General features: G+C 45.4%; 1 protein-coding gene across 3 annotated transcripts in view; it reads left to right on the forward strand.

Annotated features, from left to right (window-relative positions):
* Window positions 1-26342, forward strand: part of LMF1 (lipase maturation factor 1) — a 288641-nt gene that overhangs the window by 24248 nt on the left and 238051 nt on the right. For all 3 annotated transcript variants that reach the window (XM_059716871.1, XM_059716873.1, XM_059716872.1), the window contains exon 3: window positions 13845-13855. In XM_059716871.1, the coding sequence (XP_059572854.1) occupies window positions 13845-13855 (11 nt within the window). The remainder of the gene's footprint in view (window positions 1-13844; window positions 13856-26342) is intronic.

Consider the following 26342-nt stretch of genomic DNA (forward strand, 5'->3'; position numbering starts at 1 on the left):
TCTTCTGAATTCTGCTATCCGAACGAGCGGGGGTTTTTTTCAGTAGTTTCTCTGGAATTGCTCCCTGCGTGGATGTTTTAGCCTGGAGTAAATGTCACATTTTATTCCAGAATAATGAATGCATTTCCAACATAGTCATTATGCTGGAATAAAGTTCCTTTGGCTTCGCTCTCCTCTCCATCCCTTTATGTTTCCTTGCGGAGTCCCTCTGCCTCTTCAAATCTCTTCCACTAAAGCAACATGGCACAGACTGTTATTAGAGGCAGGATCCTGGGCCAGATTCACTCTGCCTTTGCAAATCTCTTCTGAAAACCTGTCTCTTTCTCCTGGCTCTCGCTTGATTTTAGGTTCTGAACCTATTGTCTAATGCTGTAAAGCATTCTGGGATATATTTTTTGCAAGGTACGTGCTCCACACATTAGAGCTGTACCGTACAGCCTTCCAGGTTTCCATTGCTTTTTTTTTTTTGGTCTTTTTTTTTTTTTTTTCCCCTTTAGACGGCTGAGATTCTGGTAGAGTTACAAGAAGTCAAGGGAGTAGCTTAAACTAGCCAATAATAAATTATTGCAGTGCTAGGTGGTTACAGAATACTTTTCAGTGTGTTCATCCCCGGTGGAAAAAGTTGGTGGGGCTCCTGCGAGTAGACACGTAGGACATCATAAGACCAAGCGGCACATCTGTCTCCCCCTCCTTTTTTCTAGGAAACCAAGCTGCACGTTACTACTGTGCAAGCCCTTGAGATGGTTTGTCGAGTAAATGCCATCTGAATTGGGCTTCAATGCACGATGGTACCACTTCCCCCGGGAGGACTCCATGTAGATGCAGAGGCTGGGACATTTACCCAAGCTCTAGGCAAGGAGGACGTGGCTCTTCCACCCCTGGCCTCCGACTCCCAACCTTGAGATATCGTTAGCTGATCGAGCATATTATTAGCAGCTTGTTGTATGGATGGGAATAATGCAGGTCAAAAAAGCATGCATCTGGAGCGTGCAATTTTAACTGCAGTTAATAACTCTCCATGGGGGCACCTTCCCAGAAGAAAGAAGAAAGGGGTTTGTGATTTTTTTTTTTTTTCTTTTTAAGTCTCATTAAAACCCACTTGACCTATAATCATCATCTTGTGTTTTATGGCTGATGGACTGTTGAACAGGCTCAAGCTGAACTCTCTCGAATGCTGGGAGGCTGAAAAGATGAACGGGGGGCTATTTTATCCATTATGGGGAGAGCTTCAGTCATCCGTATGTGGGGCTCTCAGCTTTCTTCCATGTGTTTTACTTCTCTTTATCCCACCTCGGTCCTTCAAGGGACATCACGTATCTTCCCACCTCATGAAAGATGGATTTTTGCTTTCTTCCAAATTGTTGCTCAACCCGTTTGACGGTGCAGGATCAAGGGACTAGTCCTTGAGCGTTGGAGTAAAATGAAGATGATCTCCCCATTCAGAGTTGCATTTTCTAGTCTCTTGTGTAGTATTTTAATATGGGCATCATTGATGTAGTTTTGGTCTCTGATTTCTCAGTGAAAATATTGCGCGGTCCCCAGTCCAGGGCCTTACCAAAGACTAATATTGCAAACACTGTTTGCCTGAAAGAAAACACCAAGCTAGACACGATCTGGCTTTTAAAATGCTACGTTGATTGGCGCTAATTTTACAGCCATCCCGTCATGCATTACTAATCAAGTCCCGTGTCGGGTGTTATTTTATTTGGTTTGGATCAGCATCAGGATGAAAGGCCTTTCGTTATCCCAGTCGTCCCTTTTTACACCTCGCTGCTGAGAAGTGTATCCACAAATCTGTGGGGTAATGCAGAGCGAGGACCATCAGAGCCCCTAAATTGCTTGGACCGGCTGAGGTCCTGTGATCCCACCGTCGGTGGATAGATGTCTACAAGTGCCGGTAAATAGAAACCTGGGATATTTTCCCTTTAACAGAACTTCTGAGCGGTTTTAGTTTAAAGGAACAGTTTACTTTACATAAAAATACATTTATAGAGATTGATTGCACTGCATTTTCGTTGACTGTCTTGAGGGCATAACTGCGGCGGAGGGCCTGTGCTAATGTTACCTTTTCATGTTTGTCTGCTACCGGGCAGGGCATCTGAGGAGTTTTTATTAAGCAGGCATGAAAAATGTGTCAAGTAGGGCCCATTAATTAATATAGGAGCTTCGTTTGTTTGCCTTGGAGCTTATTCTGAATAGAAGAGAAATGTAAGTGTATTCAACAAGACAGTGTTTAAACAGAGATGAATCGAAACGAGACTTCAGCATTGTGCACGGCTGTGAAGAAGGATGATTACATTATTTTATCTTCCTCCTTTCATCAAGTTGGAGAAACAGGACTCTGTTTTTTGCACTGAAGTACGACGTTACTCGGATGCGGGAGGCGTCCCAGTCCGGGGAAAAGGAAGTTCCCAGTCCCATTTCTGGTCATCGATGGTCTTCGGTCCTGGGGCGTTTGGCCATGTGCCGAAACCCAGGCTCGCCATCTCCTAATTAATCTGGGTTTCGCCTGCAGGCCCTGAGATGGGGAGCAAGAGAAACAATTAACCCCGTGTATGCCTTTTTGTGAAGCACACGCACTTAGATTTGCAGATGCGTATAAGAGCCAAAAGCTCTTTTGACAGCGCTGCTATATTTCGGAATATATGAACTTTGGTAGAGAGCATTTTATTTTATTTTATTTTATTTTATTTGAAATGACCGTTATTATAATTTGCCTTCATTTTTCCAGCTCTCAAAAGTATCCCAACCCCTGCAACAACATCTTAGAATATCTTCCGCTTTTATCTCCCTTTGCCTTGGCAGTAAACCTCAGGAATTTCTTTGTTATTATGGATCGCTGCATCGCATCTCTCTCCCCTGCCCCCTCCCCTCCAAAAAAAAAAAAAAGAAGAGATTATCTCTAGAAACTTAAACCAAAAGTTAAAGGATCTCAGGGGGTCATCCTTCCTGTCGAGGAAGTGCCAAAAGCAGCTTCCTACTTGCCCAGAAGAGAGATGAGCGTATCGGTTTCAAAGAATCCTCCGAGCCGACGTGAGCGGTTGATATGACAGATTAATGAAAACAAAGATTAATGCCATGTGACACAGTCGCCTCACAATACAATTGGGATCTAATGATACTAATGAAGAACATATTTTTGTTTGAGGGATTAACATGTAATGATGGCTGATGTCAGGACTGAATCATCGCAGGCTCTTCCCCACCCGCCCTCCCCAGGCTAAGATCCTCTCTCTGCATCCCTTGTCAGTTTGAGTTTAAGAAACAGTCCTTTAAATAGAATGGTTTCCTACTATACGTCTGTCCCGTACCCGGCCAAATGGAGCTCCGCTCCTGATTGATGCTAGTGCATTATGAATAATAATAATAATAAAAAATGGTCTTTCCAATGACTGGTTTTCATTAGTCTCCTAGACATGTGAGTGCTGGGAATATCCAAGTGGGATGAGTGATTTTGCTTCCTCTCGTTTGAGGCTGTCGATAGCCTTTCGTAGGAGAACAACTCCCCCCAGCTGGTCATAAGTCCTCTAGGCTGGGATTTTCAAAGGGGTCTGAGGAAGGATTGAGGGGCAGAACGGCCCTGGAAGTCCTTGGGACTTGAACACCAAACTCTTTCAGGCTCCTGGACAAATCCTTGCATTATGCTTGAAGGACACTCTTAATGAAAGGTCTTTCTACTGGCCTCAAACCATTGCACTTTCACAGACCGAGTGAGTGACGTTGCAGCAAAGTCCCTCCGTTTTTATAGGGGACCAGGAGGCCGCGTGCACTGGAGGACCCCGAGCGCATGCTCCTGTGGACCCTTGTGAACTAAATATCTATTATATGGTTACCCACAATTGTGGGGTCTGAGACTCGGTGACCCACATGGCGCCCTTCCAGTCCTGCTCTTCCAGTTCAGATGGGGCCAGCATGGTAGGAGTTGATCAAGCAGATCTGCTGTACGAGCTGATAGCTCCAGGGATCGGAGAGCATTTTGTTCAGGCATCTGGATGCATTGCAAGCTGTTTTTAGCCTTCGGTGAGACTTCAAGGTCTAGTTATCAGCTGATTTAAAGGTGCTCCAGATGCTCTATGGATGTTCCCGGTGCTGACGTTGCAGCTGTGTTTCACAGCATTGCGAGCCAACAACGTTTTATTGAGTTGCATGCATCCTACTCCTACTTCTGATCTAAATGGCAGAGCTGTCAGGTGCAAGGTATTAGGAAAACACTGAAAGTCAGCAAGGTGCTTCTTAGGTTTGCATTGAGCCTGGGAAAAGCATCTAATAAAATGCACCGGTTGCAATGGCAGTGCTAGTGAAAATCATTTTGGGGTTTTCTTTGTAGCCCTTTCTTGCATTGAATCCCAATAAACGGTACAAGGAAAGCCCCCGTGGGATCTGTGTTTACTAACGTCTCTGAGGACCCGATTCTGGAAATTTGCTACTGGGAACGGGGCTGACTCCTGAGAGCAGTTTGTTTAGCTAGACTGGGACCAGTCCTAAAACGAAATCTTCACCGGGCTCAACCTTTTGACTGCTCCCCACGAATATTTGGGTCACAGATGTCTTGCAAACCGGACCGCGGCGCTCTGCTAATACAACATCAACCACGAATATTTGGGTAGATATTTGGACACGCTCCCCAGGAGTATTTGGGGAAATGGAAGGTCTCTCTGAGAGTAGCGAGACCATAATTAAATAGTGCCGTCTTCTGGGATTTGGATCAGGTGTATAGGGGATCTGGAAATGCACATCGCTTCCAGAGTAAGGAATGCCTTCGTACTCGTATTATAGAAGAAACCAATAGGTTCTCATTGGAATTACTCCAAAAACCATAGGAATTAATAGAAACTGATAAACCATATTTAATTAAGAAATTATAGTCTATCTATAGAATAGTTAGGGGGGTGGGGAATTGTTAGGAAGTTTTATTGAGCCCTGGATGATTTTTTTTTTTAATAAAGGCTGGCCATGCAAGTCAAAACGGGACAAAAGTAAAAATAAGAGACGTGAAAAATGAGCTGTCGGAAATCATCTTCTGGACAAGGTGCTCAGAGGTGATGTATGAAACGTCCCTCTTGCTCTCATCTGCATGAAAGCCAAACTCATGCAGACAGGAGTAAGAGAGAGGAGTTCCTCTCCCCAGCTTTGTGTGCGTGCGTGTCCATGCACACACCACAATACCCAAACTGACCTTTTGTCCAGGGTTTCAACTTATTTGAATAGGCATTGGTGAGTTTTGGGGGTTTTCCATCGAGCATTGGTTTGCCCTTGCCATGCATGTGCTGTTTTTTGGAGTCGCCACCTCTTTCCTGTAAATTGGGGAATTTCCTCCAAGATTGGGCAACCTCGTCTGGCCCTCGCTTAGAGTCGGCGGAAAAGCCTCGGTGGACTTCAGCGGGACTCGGATGCCGCTCGGAGCGGGCAAAAGTATGCAATGCTGTCCCCGGTCTCCCCTGCTCCTCACGTTTTCTGCTTTTGATTCCCAGCCTGGTTTTAAGGAACAGCTTTGAGCTGGACTGTCTTGGCTGCCATTTCCACAGCCGGCTTTGGCACTAAATGATTTAACCAAAGCAAACTTCATTTGAATTTGGCTACTTCTGCAGCTGCCTCAGCCAGGGCTCATAATACTTTTAGCTTCGGAAATGAGCACAGACAGAAGACTTGGCTTACGCTGGCATCCAGTTAGGTAATTCAGTTTTGCCTGATTTATTTTATTTTATTTTTTTTAACTAGCCCCTCCAGCCTGCCTCGTCAAGAGAAAACAAAATGGCGCATTGCCCTTTTAATTGACTGCTCGTTACGCCATATGGACAGCTCGGTCACAATGGCCGGTTTCTCAGCAATATTATGTGATCTTTAATAAGTGCGTTAGGGGTCTTTCAAATAGCCGGCGCTGCTTCACGAGAGGCTTCGCGGTCTCCTCTTCTCCCGGTCCGTCCAAGTCTCCCTCGCCGGTACGGTTTCCAACACCTGGAGCGAACCTAATTTCCGAACTTACTTTATTTTTCTAGTAGCTCCTCATTCCCTCCGTTTGAGTGTGGATGTTGTATTTGCAGAGCGCCGTGGCCCAGTTTGCAAGAGATCTGTGACCACAATAAAGTGAATCCAGAAACCAGACAAGTGGTTTCACTTACTACCATTTTAGCTGATTTCCTTCCCACCCCCCTTGCCCCTCCACGACCGCTGTGGAATACTAAAAGCTTGGCAACAACTCGAACCAGCTGTCAAAAATGTTATTTACCCCCGCACGTCTAATTTAATGATGCATCCTAAATTCAGGGTGAACTGGAGCGGTTCCACCGCAGCAGTCGGGCGCGCTGTCCGCTTTGGTGACTTTCCGGCACGGTGCTTGCTTCTCATGGCCTTCTTGTTTCCTCTCAGTTCCCAGAGGCCTTGTGGAGGGATTGTGCTATGCGCTGTATCATGTACCGTGGAGTTTGCAATCTAAATTTGACAAGAAGTGGCAGGTGAATTCAATGAGTGAATAGGAAGCTTAGGGTTATCCTGTTCATTAGGTTTCGGCCTCTTGGTCCATGACGATTCATAGATTCATAGATGTCAGGGTCGGAAGGGACCTCAATAGATCATGGAGTCCGACCCCCTGCATAAGTAGGAAAGAGTGCTGGGTCTAGATGACCCCAGCTAGATACTCATCTAACCTCCTCTTGAAGACCCCCAGGGTAGGGGAGAGCACCACCTCCCTTGGGAGCCCGTTCCACACCTTGGCCACTCGAACTGTGAAGAAGTTCTTCCTAATGTCCAATCTAAATCTGCTCTCTGCTAGCTTGTGGTCATTGTTTCTTGTAACCCCCGGGGGCGCCTTGGTGAATAAATCCTCACCAATTCCCTTCTGTGCCCCTGTGATGAACTTATAGGCAGCCACAAGGTCGCCTCTCAACCTTCTCTTGCGGAGGCTGAAAAGGTCCAGTTTCTCTAGTCTCTCCTCGTAGGGCTTGGTCTGCAGGCCCTTGACCATACGAGTTGCCCTTCTCTGGACCCTCTCCAGGTTATCCGCATCCTTCTTGAAGTGCGGCGCCCAGAATTGCACGCAGTACTCCAACTGCGGTCTGACCAGCGCCCGATAGAGGGGAAGTATCACCTCCCTGGACCTATTTGTCATGCATCTGCTGATGCACGATAAAGTGCCATTGGCTTTTCTGATGGCTTCGTCACACTGCTGGCTCATGTTCATCTTGGAGTCCACTAGGACTCCAAGGTCCCTTTCCACCTCTGTGCCACCCAGCAGGTCATTCCCTAGGCTGTAGGTGTGCTGGACATTTTTCCTCCCTAGGTGCAGCACTTTGCATTTCTCCTTGTTGAACTGCATCCTGTTGTTTTCTGCCCACTTGTCCAACCTGTCCAAGTCTGCTTGGAGCTGTTCCCTGCCCTCCGGCGTGTCCGCTTCTCCCCATAGCTTTGTGTCATCCGCAAACTTGGACAGAGTACATTTGACTCCCTCGTCCAAGTCACTGATGAAGACATTAAAGAGTATCGGTCCAAGGACCGAGCCCTGCAGGACCCCACTGCCCACACCCTTCCAGGTCGAGACCGACCCATCCACCACGACTCTCTGGGTGCGACCCTCTAGCCAATTCGCCACCCACCGGACCGTGTAGTCATCCACGTCACAGCCTCTTAACTTGTTCACCAGTATGGTGTGGGATACCGTATCGAAGGCCTTCCTGAAGTCTAAGTATCCGACATCCACCCCTCCTCCTGTGTCCAGGCGTTTCGTAACCTGGTCATAAAAAGAGACTAGATTGGTCAGGCACGATCTGCCTGCCACGAACCCGTGCTGATTTCCCCTCAGCATAATTTGTCCTGCCGGGCTCTCACAAATATGAGCCTTGATAATTTTTTCAAAGACTTTACCAAGGATGGAGGTGAGACTGACTGGTCTATAGTTGCCCGGGTCCTCCTTCCTCCCCTTTTTGAAAATGGGGACCACGTTGGCCCTTTTCCAGTCCTCCAGGACTTGGCCCATGTGCCACGAGCTTTCAAATATTCCCACCAGTGGCTCTGCAATGATGTCGGCCAGTGCCTTCAGCACCCTCGGATGGAGCTCATCCGGGCCTGCCGACTTAAAGGCATCCAGTTCTTCCAAGTGACTCTGCACCATCTCAGGGTCTACGCATGGCAGTCTGGCGCCTTGCTGCTGTCTCTCTACAACCCCAGTGAGAGACTTGTCGTGCCCCTCACTTAGGAACACTGAGGCAAAAACTCGTTGAGGAGTTCAGCCTTGTCCCCCCCCGTCCGTCACCAATTGTTTCTGCCCATTTAGCAGGGGTCCTATTCCTCCCTGGGTCTTCCTTTTACTCCCCATATATCTAAAAAACAATTTCTTGTTGTCTTTTACTTGGGATGCCATCCTCAGCTCCATGGTAGCTTTGGCCCGCCTAACTGCCTCCCTACAAGCACGAGCAGAGGAGGTATATTCATCTTTGGTGATCTCTCCCTGTTTCCACTTTTTATGTGCTCCCCTTTTGGCCCTTAGGCTGCCCTGGATTTCTGTGGTCAGCCATGGAAGCCTCCTGGCCCCTTTCCCTCTTTTGCCTCACTTGGGGATCGTCTTGCATTGTGCCCGAAGGATCGTTTCCTTAAGGCACAGCCACCCTTCTTGGGCACCCATCCCATCAAAACTCCTACTCTGCAGTGCGTCCTTGACTAATTGCCTGAGTTCATTGAGATCAGCTTTCCTAAAGTTTAGCACTTTCACCCTACTAGTTACCTTAACCACTCGCCGTCTTATGGACGATGCATACGTCGACCTGTTTGCTAAAGGAGCTAGCAGTGCCAGAATTGCTTTACCTCTTGGGGGATCTTCCAGTTGTATAGTCCTTTCCAGTGGCTGGCAGCTCAGCCAAGTATTGTATTCGGATAAATAGACCTAAGATTTGCAGCCATCCTTGAATTTGTTCCCACAACCAATTTAAGCAACAGTCCTCCAGTGGTTAAACATCGCGCTCCCATCCGTAGCAGCATGGACAGTCCACGGATGGAGTGGCTACGTCTTCTACATTGGCAACAGTTAGGTAGGTGGGTGGTCATCAGCACGGGAAGTTGAGTGGATTTGCCACCCAGTCTTCATCCAGTGCCAGCTTAGCTCAACGTGTCTCCATAACTTTGCGCTTGGGGCAGAGCTGGAGGGTCATCAAAGGGTAATATACTTTGATTTCATTCACTGTATTTCCATCCTGAAGCCATTATAAAGGGTCAGAGATCCTCCATACAGTGAAGACGAGGAAAATGTATCTGTGCTGAAATACCCTTTCTTTGCCTAACACGACCCGCACGTCTGGCCCATCCTAGGGAGGAGCAGAGCGTTCGGAAGAGAGATGGAAGATGACGTCCAAAAATTTTTGTAAAACTTTTTAGACAAAGGAAGTTTCTAGTGCTCTGCAATAAGAGGAATTGTCCTTTTTCCTCAAAGGACTTTCAGCATACTCTGTAAGTTAGAAAAGTAATTGAAGTATCTCATTGGAAACCCTCTCATCTGGAGGGAAATTTGAAGCCAAGGCACACACTCCAGCTGGCCCTGAGTGAGAGGGCTGATGCAGCTTAGGAAGAGAAGATAGGCTGAAATCCCCATTGCAATGAATATCTGGACCTTTACTTTCAAAGAGGGTTAGTTCACGTAAATACAGATACATCTATCTATTGGGAAGCAAGAGATGTGAAGTTTAATGCTACTTATTGATGTCCGTTTGGTTTAACGTTGCACAAGGCGTTTTATAAACCTACCGGAAGAGATGCTCCCGTCCCAGATAAGATTATCTTGACAACAGGCAAGCAGCAGGTGATGAAGAATGTGTTCATGTATATGTCCCTTTGCCTAATTTATATTACTGATGCTTGCCTATTAAGAGTGTAGTATTTGAAACAAATAAATAAACCACCGAAAATCCCACCAGCAGCCAGTTAGAAGTGATCGCATGCACAGTTGCAAAAGAAATTTTGCAATTAAAGACATTTTTTTTTGGCAAAAATCTTGTTGGTCTAATAAAAGAGATCACCTTTACCATGAGCCCTGGTTGCAAAAGAACTAGTTTTTAATCGCACAGCAGAAGGAAAGTTTCAGTCAGGGGCCAGGGTGTCAAGAGCGTTGTAAAATGATCATCTGCCAGCTGACGGCAGCGGGAACGGTACGGATGCACTGTTAGCAGCAACAGTTCACAGCATAGGGAGAAAAAGCAACGTGCCTTTTAATTCATGTTTTGACCAGTCAAGTTAAGGGTTTCAGTTGACCAGATCAACACGTCACACCTTCCCTTGACCGGTTTGTTACAAGTTAGAATGGGCTGTCTCCATGCAAAGCTTTTAACTTCCAAATTTTAGCCTGAATAGTCTTTGTTGCCCATAGAGGTTGCTCCTTCACTGAGCTTTCATTGCTTTGAAAGGTCAATCTGATTTTTATACCACATCCTAGCTCTGATAACGCCAGGGCCAAGGTGCCTGTCTTGGAAGTAAAGGACGCTGCAGTTCACTGGCCTCTGACAGCTTCATGGGGAGGAAGGGTGAAATGGCACATTCATTTTCATGAGATTTGTGTTTTACTTTTGAAACAAATTTTAATTGGAAACATTTGCTGCCTTTTGCTTTTGCTTGCCATTCATATTTCGGCACTTGGACTTTGCTACGGCATGCATATTTTTATTATCCTCCGGAATATTTGATTCATGACAATAACGACCCTCTGTTTAGGTGTAGAGGTCACGATGTACAAGCCCACATTCAAAAATGAGCCTCACTGTTGGCTGGTTTGATTGTTCATCCTGTCTGGCAACAGAAGGGATGTTAGTGGTTTATGTAATCACATGCCACGAACCGAAACTACGGTATTTTCTGGTATATTCCATGCATCTTTTCCCCCGCAAATCAGCCCCCACACAAGTCTATTAAGCAAGGAGGCTGATTTTCTAATTGGGATAGCAGCACCCTGCTGTGATCCCCTCTCTGTGGTGCAGCAGCTGTTGCTTTACTATTCAGGCAGCTGAGTCAGGTGACTTAAGAGCTCATTGTTCTTCACTCCAGCGGTGTTAACAGTGGTCTCTCCTGTATAATGATCTTGATAGTCCATCAATCAAGTTAACCTTTTTTTTGGACAGGCTAGTTGCTTCTGGTTTCTCTCTTCCTATTTCACAGCCTTGGAGAATCTTTAGGTCTTTTCTGTATCAGAGATCCACCCATAGAGGTGAGTCTTTAGCACAGCAGCTAGGATTTCAGCTTTCATTAAGCACGAAAGGGAGGGTGAAGCATCTGAAGATTGGGCTCTGTCCCTGCTCTGTGTAGCCATAACTCTGGGGGAAAAAAAATCCTTTTTATTTATTCCTTCATTCTACCTTTCAAAAAAACAAGGTGCATATTATATTCTGCTGTGTGTTGCATGGGGGGAAATACGGTAGCCCAGAATTGTAGAGTCCCCCGGTCTGACACTTGGCAGATCAACAGTTATTCCCTTTGCAAAACCCCACTCTCCAAGTCAAATCCATGCTTTTACCTGTTCTGGTTGCATTTCTGTGTGCTACGGAGGGGAGGTTGTGGGGAGGCGCAGCATTTAAATTGATGTTTGCTGCATGCAGGCAAGGAGGACGATTTTTCTGACGCATATATGACAGCTCAGCTCCAAACTGGTACTCTGAGTCAGTGGAGTTGTAGACACCTACCTAGTGTTTGTACCTGTAAAATCTTCCCAAGAAACCCTGCTGCTTTTATAGACTCCCAGCAAACCATTTGGTTTGGTTTCCTTGGCATTTGTATCGTGAGCTTCTTTGGAGAAATAAATTCACAAGTCTTTGCCTGTCATCACATGACAAGTTATGGAGCCTAGATTGATGTAATCAGCAACAGACACACGTCAGAAAACTTAATGTGGTTGAGAAAAATACAATATTTTATTAATTCCTCATTGTGTGCATGTATGTGAGTGAGGGTTTTGTTTTTTTTTTTTAATGGGCCTCAGGGGGTTCTTTACTTCTGCCAAGAAATAAGAATAATTCATACACGTTTATATTTAACTGTGGTAGAGAATAGTGAAGTGGGGTTGCCATTAATAATAGATACCTTTACAAAGAGCCGCTTTTATTAAAAAAGTCGAAGTGTATCAAGCCTTTTAAAAAAGGCTTTCTGGACAGCGGTGGCCCTGTTTGGAATTATTGTTAAATAGGCAATGAATATTTAGGCTGATTTTTTTTTTTTTTTTTTTTTTTAATGATTTGTGGAAAGTAGATGTGTGTGTGTGTGTAAACTGGTGCACCATTGCACACTGCGTTGCAGTAGAGCGTCTAGCAGCTCCTTTTATTTTATTTTTTGTTACTATTCTAATTTGAACTGATTGTCTCACTGAGGAACAAAAAAAAGTAGACTGAACTATTGTAACCTGGATTTTAGAGGTGCTTAATGTCCATCCATCTTGTTAGTCCCTGTTTGCGCATGTCAGACCGTCCTAGTTGGGTAGGCATTTAGCAAAAAAAGCTAGGCTGGGATATTATTTAGGGAGTTTGGTTGTATATTTTCTCTTGTTCTATAAGCATTTTCCTGTTTATAAAACTGCATTTCCTGTTATAAACTTATTCTGTTCTCCTATTGGAAGCTGCCCTTAGCCTTTTGGGAAGGGCAGCATATAAATCAAGTGAGTTAGTTAATTCATTAATTAAATTTATTCACATCCATATGCTTAGCACTGGGATCACAAAGCTACTTGCTACCCTGAGTAACTTTATTGCCTCCTAGCATGCTGCAGGGGGGTTCATATAGATGACCAAAGTGTTCAAGAAATTCTGCCCTTAATTTGAAAGTATTAAACTAGACATCTTTTTTTTTTTTTTTTAATGGAAATCCAAATCCCCAGGAATACAGATGGACCCAGGGAACTTGAAAAAAGGAGAAGGCTTCCAAATTCCAGCTGTTGACAAAATAGTTTAAAAATAGCCTCTGGTTTTCTTTCCAATTGGATTTGATGATCTTGGGTGAAATCATGTCCTTGGGGCTAAAATTTCCTCCCAGGTTTAAAAGAAAACCTGCATGAAAAATGGCTGTAAGAAGAGGTGAAATGATTATAGTAATGTGAGGAGAGTGGCAAAAAGGTTCAGATGAAAGTGATAAGATAATGTGGTCCGTTTTCTTCTTGTGGGGCATTGAAGCTTAACAATATTCTGGTACGCTAGCTCAATTAATAGCGCAGGCTTTGCACTGGATGCCCTGTGATAGTCAGTTTGGGGGCAGGGGGGAACAAATCCAACTGTAAGAAATGGACTTTTTGCTTTTTATCTCCCCAAAACTATGCTTTCCTTGCTGCAAAAGAAGTTATACTGATGAGACATCGTCTGTGAAGGCTTTGAGACTGTCCATGCCTTGCGGTCCCCATTCAAAACAGCCCAAACTAAGTGACTTTTGGATACTGTTAAAGACATCTCTTTTGGGAGGGTATCTGGAGAAGGCCGAAAGTCTGCTCCCTAGATGGGGATAAATGGCTGGCTGACTGGTCTGGTCCGGATTCAATGCTACCGATGTCTAATTTAATCGTGTTTGTTGTAAAATTGATTATTTCAGGGCACTGGAGACTTGGGCTTCTTGTTTTAAACCAAAATGAATAAGAACTTCCTTAGGCTTGCATGTAATATCGATACACTTCTGCTGTGTTTCGAGGCACCGTGCCACTTTGAGCAGGAATTCACCGCTCAGACATTTGTTATTCTATATGTTAAATATTTACGTACAACAGGCAACGTTTATGACCACTTGTCAAACGGTTTGAAAATCAAAATCCCTTTGAAATTTGAAATAATAATAATTCGAAGCAAAGGTGCATAAGACTATTCAGGCTGGATTTTAATTCTTTTTTTTTTCTTGTCGTTTTGCAGGTATTCCTTCGGTAAGTGAATGTAAATGGGAAACAATATCTGCAGTCGCTATTTTTTGGTGCATTTGGTGGGTAGGTAGCTTTTAAATTATTCTAGACCACTCTCTTTCTGGCTAAGGAATGTATCGTTCTTGTCAGCTTTTCCATGTGTTTTGTGTGTGTCTCTCTCTCATTGAACTTCACCAGTCATCTGTGTTTTTTGTACGTACCTTAAAGAAGATGAAATTACTCCGATGTCTGAGTTGAAATCTCTGTGAGATCCTTTCTGTCCTCAGGGGCAGTGCATCTACACAAGACGCTTACTGCACAGTAGCCAAATAACACTGCGCAGAAGCGTGCCGGGCAAAACCCACGCCACTATGCTACTGCATGGTGTTGTTAGGCTGCGGCGCAGTGTCACTGCAAAGCTGTGTGCTGGTGCTACTGTGCAGTATTTAATATGCATTGATTTAATACTTGGTTATCCAAGTACTACACTTAGTGCACGATAACTACAGCGCATTAATGAACATGTAGACATGCCCAGGGTGAGGTCACACGAACTTCATTGGTATTAACTTATCTAAACTTAATGCGCAATAACTACGGCGCATTAATGAACATGTGGATGCACCCAGGGTGAGGTCACACAAACATTATTGGTATTAACATAACTAAACTTAAAGCGCCATAACTACAGCACATTAATGAACGTGTAGACATGCCCAGGGTGAGGTCACACGAGCATCATTGGTATTGACTTATCTAAACTTAATGCACAATAACTACGGCGTATTAATGAACATGTAGACGTGCCCAGGGTGAGGTCACACGAGCATCATTGGTATTAACTCGATTTTTTTTTTTTTTTTTTTGTCAGTGACCAAATAGGTAAAGAATTCAACACATCTGGGGCTGAAAGCAGACGCTGATGGAGAGGGATGAACATGGGGTTGGGAAGGGGAAGGTTCCTAATGCCAAGGTAGTGACTTGTGGGGGTTAGAGGATGCTGTTTCACCTCTGCTGTTTTCCCCTTGGTGTGAAATGCATATAGGTGAAGGGGGATTAATGAACATATTTGCAATGCTTTTTGCACCCTAGAAAGGGTGGGGAGAGCCATGCTGGATGGGCAGCATGATGTACGGGTGGGGAAGTGCGTCCTGTCGCTGAGCTCAGCTGGTTCTGCGAATGAACGGAGGTGTTTTCGTTGTCGGAGACCTGCCAAACCCCTTCCACAAAGACACCACACCACAAGCAGAAACTATCAAACCTATCCCATGTAATGCAAAGCCCAATCTATTATCAACTGCCTCTAGAAACCGATAGGGAGAGATCCTTGCCTTTTTATTTTTCCACCTCCTTTTTATTTTTATTTTTTTTTAATTTTTCCACTTTTCTTTTTACTTTTCCACCTCTCAGTGGAGTCAGTTTTTCACCTTACTTGCAGAAAATTTTATGCGATGAAAGAAAGCAGAATAGAGTTAGCCATGAGCCGTTTTCATGCAGACAAAGCCGTTGGGTATGCTGCTTCATCTTATGGAAAGGGAAAGACGTAGAAAGACTCATTATTTTCAATGTCTGTCCGCTTGCTGCAGGGGTTTAAGTCTTTGTTTTTAAGTGGCCAGTGCAGACTTAGAAATGCTTTTGATGGTGACACTTAGCTTGATTTTATCCAGTGGGATATTTTTAAACCAAATAATTCCTCTTATAAGGTTATTGAGAATGATCCACTCTTTCGCTGGTGGCATTTGTCTGTACTTTTTTTCCAGCTCCAAAACTGGTTATTGAGAAAATCAGCTTTTCCTGGGATTTTTCTAGACTTTCTTTGCCTTATCTCTAAATGCCCTGCGAGGGTTAATCCTGTCCTTTGTACGCAGCAGGATCTCTCTCCTCCTTGTCTTGGGATGAAATGCTATTTCTGAAGAAGATGAATGAGATGTAAATCTGAAGCTGCTTTGGTCAGAATACAGGAAAACCACAATATTTTTGTTATAATATGGCTGAAACAACAACGCTGTCATCCATTTCTGTTGCTGCGAGAAATACATTAAATATTGCTGAGCTTTGGAAGCTTTTGCTCTTTGGTAGCATCTACTTCAAAGCATGAGCTAAAAAATTCCCGGAGTGATCTTTGGAAGTGCTGACTGTTTCCTGTTCCCCTGCAGGAAGTGTGCTTTTTTTCTGCTACATCTTAGGATGGATTTGGGTAGCCTCTATTAAAACGGCAGGCTGTCCCTATGAATTTTAAAGAATGCGAGAGCCTGGAAATAACAACAAGCTGTCAGGCCAAATGGGATCAACTGGTATTGCCACAGATTTTGCTCGTTGCTCTTATTGCTGTCAGGTAACAGTTATTAAAAACACTCCTCACTTCAGGCAACGACCTGTGAAGCAGACGTGGAACAGCTTGCACGGCACGGAGCACACGGGCTCACGTTGGACTGCCTATCTTTACAAAGGGGAAAGGTTACGGTGCAAACCCGAGAGCCTTTGCACCCTGGGAAATTAGACCTGTTCTGAAATCAGCGGAGTTGTTAATAAACCTTTGGCTTTGTTGTTGCGGTTGTTCGGAAATAAATTTGCCTCCAGATTTAAAATGACGGGTTTGAGCGAACTCGCAAGGTCATAAGGGGGCCAGCTCGACAGCCGTAGACGTGGGGGTCTGTTATTCCCCTGACAGAAGGGTCCATGCTGCAGGCGGTCTTTGATCCCCTTGGTTAACATGCCTCTAACCCCATAGGCCTGCCTCTCGGTGTAGTTTAATTTGCACAGCGAGTCCCTCCACGCTTTGTGGATGGACAGAACGGTTTTCCTGTCCCCGGTGGAACACACCTGTTGAGTTAGCATCCAAACCCCGTTCCTGGAGAGCTGAGCTTTCTTGACATCTTAAACCTTCAGCCCAAACTTCCTCCTGGAGTCTGGCAGTCCCTCCGGTTTCTTTCCATGACCTCCTCTGTTCTAGCCCATAATTCCCTCTCCTTGGAGAGGGACCTCTATTTGGTTTATAGCCTCGATGAAGGTTAATGACTTGCACCTGTCACTGTGAGTCATCTGAACCCCCTCAGCGCCTTCAGGCAGGACTTCATCCTTTCCTCAGTCCAAAGGAGCAGGAGAGGGGTTCCGGCAAGCAAACAAGCAAGCCAACAAAACCCCTAAACCTGCCACCCCGCTAGAGCGGTAGAGACAGGCTCTCCTGTCCCCGGGAGACAAGCTCTCTACAGCTGTACTGGGGTGGTGGGATGCCAGGTTTAGGGCATTCGTTGGCTTGCTTATTTGCTTGCCAGGACCACTCTCTTGCTCATTTGGACTGAGGCTGAGGTCACCGCATGGAGTTCAGAGCCAACCAAATGGCCCTGTAATGCCACAGTTGTGTTGGAAGTGACCAGTTTTGGGTAAAAACAGACTCTCTTAGAGGGTGATGGCTCCTAATCCCATGGCCAACTACTGCAACAAGTTCTTTATCATTTGCTCTTGGAAGGTAACGACTCCCAATCCCACGCCCAACTACTACAAGTTCTTTATCGTTTGCTCTTGGAGGGTAACGACTCCCAATCCCATGGCCAACTACTGTGACAAGTTCTTTATCATTTGCTCTTGGAGGGTAATGACTCCCAATCCCAAGCCCAACTACTACAAGTTCTTTATCGTTTGCTCTTGGAGGGTAACGACTCCCAATCCCATGGCCAACTACTGTGACAAGTTCTTTATCATTTGCTCTTGGAGGGTAACGACTCCCAATCCCAAGCCCAACTACTGTGACAAGTTCTTTATCATTTGCTCTTGGAGGGTAACGACTCCCAATCCCCTGGCCAACTACTGCGACAAGTTCTTTATCATTTGCTCTTGGAGGGTAACGACTCCCAATCCCAAGCCCAACTACTGTGACAAGTTCTTTATCATTTGCTCTTGGAGGGTAACGACTCCCAATCCCCTGGCCAACTACTGTGACAAGTTCTTTATCATTTGCTCTTGGAGATTAACGACTCCCAATCCCATGCCCAACTACTGCAACAAGTTCTTTTTCATTTGAGATCTGATTAACAATTTTTGGGGTGTTTTCCCCTTGTTTCTGCTCCAAGCATTGGCTGACCTGCTCTTTAGTGTGTCTTTTTCCTCCTTCTCCTGCTGTCTTCCCAGGTTAGCCTGCTAATTAGTCACCTAGAAAAACAAAAGGTAATTTGATAGCCTAACCCATGGCTTGATGTTGCTTACAGCAGAGGAATTGGTGGTAGAATGAGGTGTCCGCTGAGAGGGAAACACGAGAGCAGTTGCAAACAGGTCGGGGAATGGTTGTAATGGACATCTGTCTCTCTTTCACTGTCGACTACAGCAGATGCAGACGTGGGGCAGGTAATGATGTCATTCGTTTGGGTGGATTTAGATCCCATCCAGTCGTCTTTTGGGGTGATTGATTACTGCTTGGAGTCGCTTTTTTGCTTCCCAGCAAGAAGCACGCAGAGCTGTCGAAAGGCAAAAACACATCTATTTACCTTTCAGTTATCAACAGAGCCGTAAACGGAGGGACCAGGGGAACAGCAGATCTAATTTGACTCTTGATGCGCAAAGGGTTTTTGTTTCAGCCCAAAACAGATGTTTCCGTGGGGAGACTTAGGAATGTTGCTTCTACACTCCCTGCAAGCCAACTGTGTGGATAAAAAAAAAAAAAAGAAGCCAATTGGATGTATATTTTAAAGGATTTAATGGCTCGGAGACCCTTTCTCTTAGCTCTTGAGGGGAAAGGCGACAATCAGAACTTTGCTGGATTTAATCTTCAACTTGCTTTTTTTTTTCACACACTACTTGTGAACCCAGAACAACAAAAAAAAAGAAATCACTAATTCTACTTTAATGCCTGCCCCCAAAGGTGAGGCTTGATTTTAGCAAAGTTTTGATTTCACAGTGAAGTTTCAGGTGAGGGTGCATTTGATTAAAGAAAGAATAAAAAGTTGAGTGCCAAATGCACATAATTCTCCATTACTTCTAAAATCCGCATTTGCTCTTAACTTTTAACGTAAATTGTTCTGAGAGGAGCATTTTCTTTTAAAAGGTCTTTGGGGATCTTGGATTTTAGATTTGCATTGACATATAATGAAATGTTAGAGTGCACTTCTAAGGCTTTGGATTTTACTATACAGGGTTGAGACCATAGGATAGGGTAATTCAGGGCGCAAGGAGATGGTACCTGCTTAAATCAAGAGAGCAGTGAAAATTTGGCCACTTTCTGAGCATAGAAGAAAAATGAGACGAGGTTGGAAAATCCATATCCACTAAGGAAAATCCATATCAGTGTTACAGAGCCTAGTTTGTGAGTATACTGCGGCACACCAGAGGTAGATATAAGCTGAGAGAGACCCATCAGGATCCAGATATTGGTAACAATGAGTGGATCTTTCGGTTGGGACCCAACTCTGCCACTCGTGCCTTAAATGACAGCATCCAAAACAGATTGTTTTAAATGGAGTGAGCTGATGCACCCAGGAACAATTCAGTCTTTGGAGCAGTAAAAAAATAAGGATTACAGTACCAGCTGGTAGCACTTTCTCCATCAGTAGCCTCGAGCGATCCAGAACATGGTCTGAGGTTTGGTGGCCTGCGGCAATCAGAGGAGAAGACCTAACGCAGTAGACCAAAGAGGGTTTTTGGGCAGGGGTTTCTCCTAGAAAGGTGTTCTGCACCTTTCTATGTAAGACTATTTTGTGAGTCTCTTGGAGCAGTCACTGAACGAGAACACCCAGAGGGTGATGGATTGTATTTATTTATTGGATATTTTCTGGGAGGCGGGGCCAGGATGCTAATCGCGCGTCTTCCCCGGCACACGTTGCGAGCCGGCGCTCCGATTCCTCGTGTACGAGTGGGAAACTTTTCCCTCTGCCTTATTAAATCTATTTTTCAAGCTGTCACTTAACCAGGTCTAGTGACAGAGTCGGATGTTTATGTGGCCCTGGACACTTGAACTCTGGTGTTTTCAATCACAACAGCACCTCTCGCCAGCCGTTGTGAATTAAATACTCCTCGTGACCTTTTACCCTCGCCGCTCTTAAATTCATGCTTTAAAAACAGCTTAATGAGGGGTTTACTGGCCCAATTGGAAGTTTTTATTAAAACCTATTAGTGCGCTGGAGTAGCCTGCCTGAAGGAAGCGATTAGCCCAAAGCAACTAAACTCAGAGCTGGCTGCTAGCCACGCCAGGGTTTCACTAAACTGTTTCCAGACCCAGGTTAACCCTAACACAGCAGCTTGCCTGGTATTCATATCTCTGGTTTAATTTATAGCTGGTCTGATTCTCTCCCTAACCATGTTCACGAAGGCATTTTGTTTTAATTTAATTATACCTGCAATAAGGGGCCAGTTGCCTGTTTGGCTCGTTTGAGAGCCTCGAGTGTTGTGTTGACGACCCTACGGTGTTCTCCACTGACGCCCACTGGAGATGGCGTTGTGTAGGTTGGTTGGGTATTGCCGGGCTCTTATTGGGATGGTTGTTTAAATGATAGGGAAGGGACCTGAGGTCCCTTCTAACCCTAAATGTCTATCTAGCTGGGACTGGTCCTGCTTTGAGCAGGGGGTTGGAGTAGATGACCTCCCGGGGTCCCTTCCAACCCTCATTTGCTTTGATTTTATGATACAAGATTTCTGTTCAAGGCCCCATATTGAATGTTAACCGTGTGGTCCTCTTTCAAGTTGAACAGACAGCAAGAAAAGCCACTATCCCTCGTAACACCTGTTCGCATCCTGTGAGATGCAGCATAGCGTCATCTCTCTCTGTTCGTGCTAAGTGAGCTGGCTGCACCCATTTGTTAGGCATTTTTTAAAAAGAATACTTGGGGGAAAAAAAAATTCTGCCATTAAAGTTATTACTCTAAAGTAGTGCCTTTGATTGCAGCAATTATGCAAATGACTTGACGGGCTGAAATCCATCTTAGCAAGGGTTGATACAAACACTGATGCTGGAAGGAGCGCATAACTTTGGGAAACAGATTTTAATTTTTTTTTTTTTGGTCCTTGTAAGTCATGTTCTTTCCGCGGTTTGCCGTGTCGGCTGGATGTCGATCTGTGGGAACCAGCAATGCTGTTTTATTTTTTCTCGGTGTAGGACTGTAAACGGGGGAAGGAGGAAAGCTGGTCCTGCAGAATCCAGGAAAATCTTTCACTAAGCAGATTCTCTCTCTCTCTCTAAGGATCTCTACCCTCCGGGCTTTAATGCACACACGCGTGCACCCTGGCAGCAAATGGTTTTCTCTCTGTCTTCCAGGGACAAAGTTGGGGTCATGCAGCTAGTGCTTCTTCCAACTCCACAGTTCAGGTAGCAACTCTCTTTCGCCTCCATTTTCGAGGGTCTCACTACCCCTAGCTCCATCACGGTGTCCTTTTCTGGGCACTTGAATGATCCGAGTGGGGAATTAACTGAAAACAACGGTATTGTTCACGTGGCCTCTGCAGTACGCCAGGACCCATGCGCAGCTATAGGGAGACATCATGCCTCTTCCAAAGAACGGCGGTCTAAGGAGGGTTAGGTATCAGACAACCTTTCCACCTCGTTACCAACCAGTGGGAAAATCAATGGAGAAAAAGAGTTATAGACTTGCAAACTATGGAAATAATAAAGGGTGTAGCCTGGTAATGTTCAACCTGCGTTAAAATATCATCAGCATGACTAAGCCCAAGTCTCTAGTGAGAGGGTTTTAGTTGCAAGTCTGAGTGATAAACTGAGGTAGGGAAGTTAAATGACTTTCTCAAATGTCATATAAACCTGAGCAAACCTGTTGTGCTCTGTTCAGCGATTGCTTTGCGACGGAGATGGTTGGGCTCAAGTGCACGTGTCGCTCCCACACATCCCACCTGCTTCACAGGGATCGGAGGCTAGGTGTGAATACACCTCTTTGGGACACTTGGATGGCTTCTGCAAGGGTATCTGTTCGTCCATGGTCCAAAGGCATATGACACATTAATGAAGTGCCCCAAAACCATTGGCATCTTTACAACTGATATCTACCTTACCAAAGGGCTGTAGAGCTCTTTCTAAACTCGAGGTCAAGGACCATACCCCCCACCCATCAAATACAGCCACCTTTCTGGGAGAAGTTTAGCAGCTGTTTCGTAATGCAGGTGGAGCATGCGCCAGGGTTTTTGCAGGACAGGAAATGACGAATGCTATATCCACTTCGAGAGCGAGGATATAATTCCTGAAGTTGGAGCCTGGCCAGGACAATGTGATTAACTTCTCTGGCTCTTTCCAAAAGTCCTGGGGAAAGTTTAATGACCTCGGTAATTAGGATCTTAGTTTGCACCCATTGTGCAGAACGTGGCATGTCCAGCACCCCGGCTGGCTCCATGGTGACTCAGGGGGCAGCGTGCTACGTGGTGAGCGGTCAGCCCAGTGTCCTGCGGCGTCCAGATGTGTCCTGGCTGTGGGGGGGCAGCCATTCTGCCCTCCGTTCGCTTGTGAGCTAGGAAGGGACCCCAGCTTTCGGGTTGTATGCCCAAAGACACATCAGTATTGGTGCAATCTGCTCTCCTAGTGTTGGCTGCCTGCGTATAAGTTGTGCGTGAAAGTGCTGATCATCTCTTCCCTAACACTGAGGCCAGATCCGTAGAGAAGAGTATTTTCTGAGAGAGCCCAGAATTACTTGGTTTGATTCTTGAAGGTGACGGACGTTAATCCACAAAACAGCAGCAAATCCCGTCTCCTTTGGTTTCCCAGAATAACTGGATGCGGTTTGTTCCACTGGCTGCACATCTGTGAAGACCAGCAAGAAAAAAACCCAGCATCTGCATTATCCCGTTCCTGTTTTCCCCGCGCCCCTGCCCTTCTGAAACGGTTGCTGTTAATTGGGGGGAAGAAATCGGTTTTTCTGAAACGATAGTTTTCAGAGAAGGGATTTAAAGTGCGCCAAAGCTTATATGGATCTGCGGTGTTTTCCTCTCTTCCCCCAGCTGGTGTGGTGCAGCCTGGTTTGGGTTGTCTAGCTCTAGTTTCATCACTTTGTTGTAACAGCCTCCACCCCTTGCCCCTTACCCATGAATGCTGGCCAGCTTTATGCTGCCGAGACCCTCTATTTTTAATACCTGCAGCATTTGCCTATCGCAGCACCTGCCAAGAGCTGGCAACACCTAGCTTGCAAAGTCGAAACCAGGCACATTCCCTCTCTCTAGTTGTACCGTCTAATAAAAGGATCCGGTCTATTGAAGACGACAGGCTTGCAGTCCAAAAGGCAAACACACAACTATAGTTTACATGGAAATACTGCAATAATTTATAGAGAACGATAAGCATTTCTCTGAGTTTAGTGAGAGAGATGAGTTGGGGAGAATCCAGTGAAAACAATGAATTAGATCAGTGACAGCGTTGGCTGCAGCAGACTGACACTTCTCAGCACGGGGCTATTTAAATTCGTTGTGATACCGCCAGACTTTTTGGATGGAAGGAGGAAGGAAAATGAGAGGTGGGCAGGGCTGTCCTGAAGCCGTGCTTCAATCAAAAGTTCAACTTTGGCACGGCTGAACGAGCTTTATTTTTATTTTATTTTATTTTATTTTTATTATTGTTTTCTTTACAGTTAAATAAAACTTGACGTGCAGAATAACCTCCGAAGAATAAAAAACCTGAATGACGTCCAAAGAACTGCTGGCGTTTTTATTCTTCCATTAATCACACTGTCAGTTCTAACGTGCATCTGATTTATCCGTGGCTGGTTAACCATTCAAATGCCCTTTTTCTGACCTGATATAACACCACATAAAAGTTCTTACTGCAATAACTTATAGAGAATGATTAGAGCCCAGCCATCACGCGTAGCGGTCCTCTTAATGTGAACATGCGAATACTATCCTGCCTGGCGGGGGTTAGGACTGCTCCCCCATCCTCCTCTGAGAGCTGCCAGATAAGCTGAAGGCTCAAGCTTGCTCCTGCCTGGATGATCCCCCATCCCCACGGCCCGTCCCCCCTACAAAGGGGTAAGCACGTGTGTGTGTGTGTGTGTGTGTGTGTGTGTACATATATGTGTGCATGTGTGTGTACATACATATATGTATAAATATATGTGTGTGTGTGTGTATAAATAAGTTGTTGAAATGGGAAGTCACTCCACAGAAGCTCTGGAGGGGTGCCTTGAGTCCAGTGAGGGGAGGCACCTTGATTTCAGAAAGAATCACAGACAATTGGGGTTGGAAGAGACCTCGAGAGGTCACATCTAGTCCAACCCCTGTTCCAAGCAGGACCAGCCCCAACTGCATCATCCCACACAGGGCTTTGTCTACCTGGGTCTTAGACACCTCCAAGGATGGAGAGCCCACCACCTCTCTGGGTGACCTGTTCCAGTGTTTTACTACCCTCCTCATGAGAAAATCCTTCCTAATATCCAACCTCAACTTCCCTTGCTGCAGCGTGAGCCCATTGCTCCTTGTCCTGTCATCTGCCCCCACTGAGCCCAGCCCAGCTCCATCCTCTTTGCAGCCCCCATGCAGGGAGGTGAAGGCTGCTATTCAATCCCCCTCGGTCTTCTCTTCTGCAGACTCAAACAGCCCAGTTCCCTCAGCCTCTCCTCACCAGTCCTGTCCCCCAGCCCCCCATCCATTTTCATTGCTTTCCACTGGACTCTCTCCAATGTGTCCACATCCTTTCTGCAGTGGGGGCCACAACTGGACACCAGACTCCAGATGTGGCCTCCCCAGTGCTGAATAGAGGGGAAGAATCACTGCCCTCGATCTGCTGGCACCACTCCAGCCAATGCAGCCCAGGATGCCGGTAGCCTTCTTGGCACCAAGGGCACACTGCTGGCTCATATCCATCTTCTTGTCCCCTGTCCCCCCAGGTCCTTCTCTGCAGAGCTGCTGCCCAACCAGTCCCCCCCAGCCTGCACCAGTGCATGGGATTGCTCCCTCCCAAGTGCTGGTCCAGACCCTCCGTTCTAGAGTCATAATAATGGGGTTGACATCTTTATACTTTATTTTTTCAAAGGGGTGGTTGAAAATTAGGTGCAACAGAATTTGAAGCTCAATAGGAATCAGGCATTTACTTCACCATTTGGGGCCCTTTACAGCCTTTTTGCTGCTCCCCCCAGCTTTCTTTGAGTTGCATTTAGTTATGGGGGCTTGAGGATCTTAAGAAGCAAAAGAAGAGGTTATGCTTCATATTTCTGATTCTGTATGTCCAGCTTCGGCATTACAGTTGTCTGTCCAGGCCAGGATCAGCCTGAAGAAGAGAGCTTGAAGGACTACGTTGAGAGGAGACAGCTCCAGGCATGAAGTGCCTTGTGAACTATTATTCTGGCATATCTTCTTGCTGTGCAAAAAAGGAGGAAACTGGTATTAAAATAGCCTACAGATGGCAAAAAGGGAATGAGTTTAATAGCTTGTCGGTTCCGTTAGGCTCAGTTATTGAGGGGTAAAAGGATGCTGACATTGTGGAAGGACTTTTTAAGGCGAATAATTTCCCATTTGCAAATCTGTGTGTCAAAATCTTGCATTTTCCTCCATTCATTTATGCATGTAGAGACCAGTAAATCACCAACGTTCGTGAATCCAGTGCAACCTCTATTTTTCCTTCCATCTTTCTCAGTGCAAGACGCCTTGATCTGTCCTGAGAAAGAGGAGGCTGTCACCCCTCATCGCCGCGGCCGCAGTCGATGCTGAAGTGAGCAACCGCATGGATTGCAGCTCATTGGGAAGTTTTTCTGATGACAAGTTTTCTTGCTTGGAAATGTAGGTTTCTTAAAACCCAAACCTGTGCGTGGGAGACAGTTGGTTGCAAAGGCTTTCTGGGCTCTTAGGCTAGGAAAAATACGGACGGAAAAAAAGTTTCCCAACTTTTAAAGGCACCTTGTTTTGATATTTTCTAAATGGAAAAAAAAAATCCATTTCTTAGTTCATTGCAATTTTATGTAAAAATGTAGGGTAAAAAAAATAATGTAACCAAATAAAATGTTTTCCTCAGAGTTCGGGGGTTTTTTTCTTCCCCTTTGGGTGTTTTTTAAGGAATTTTTTTGCTCCCTGCACATTTCAACTATTTTTTTTTCTCAAGGGGGGGCAAGTGGATAGTTTTCCAGCTCTACGTGCAGTCCCCTTGCCTTCTCCCTGAGCTACAGGGTGGGGGTGAGGGGAGCCATCCTGAATTTCCAAACAAGGTCCAAAATAGGTCTGGGAGACTTATTTTGAACCTGAAAGTCTGCTCGTATTTTGCAAACTAGTGGCTAATCCATGATTGAATTTTGAACAAAGCTGGGATGGCTTTCAAGAAATGTAGTTTGCATTAAACCCGAGTTATTTTATTTCCAGTGACATCTGGATGGGTTGGGAGCCCGGGCCCCTTGAGAGAGCCCTTAAAGAAACTCAGAATAAATAAATGTAGCCCTGCATCAGGTATGTGATTGGAAATGGCCTGTTTTCTAGCCTGCAGGAAAATATTCAGTGTGTGGTGTCCTGATGCAACCGCATCTTTGGGGAGTCATTGTCCAGCATTTAGCTGATTGTGTTACGTGTGTTTGCTGCTACGCGGGACAATCTCTGTAATGTCTTCATTATTTGT

The sequence above is a fragment of the Alligator mississippiensis genome, chromosome 13 (genome assembly GCF_030867095.1).
Source record: "Alligator mississippiensis isolate rAllMis1 chromosome 13, rAllMis1, whole genome shotgun sequence".
NCBI classification, from domain to species: Eukaryota; Metazoa; Chordata; order Crocodylia; family Alligatoridae; genus Alligator; species Alligator mississippiensis.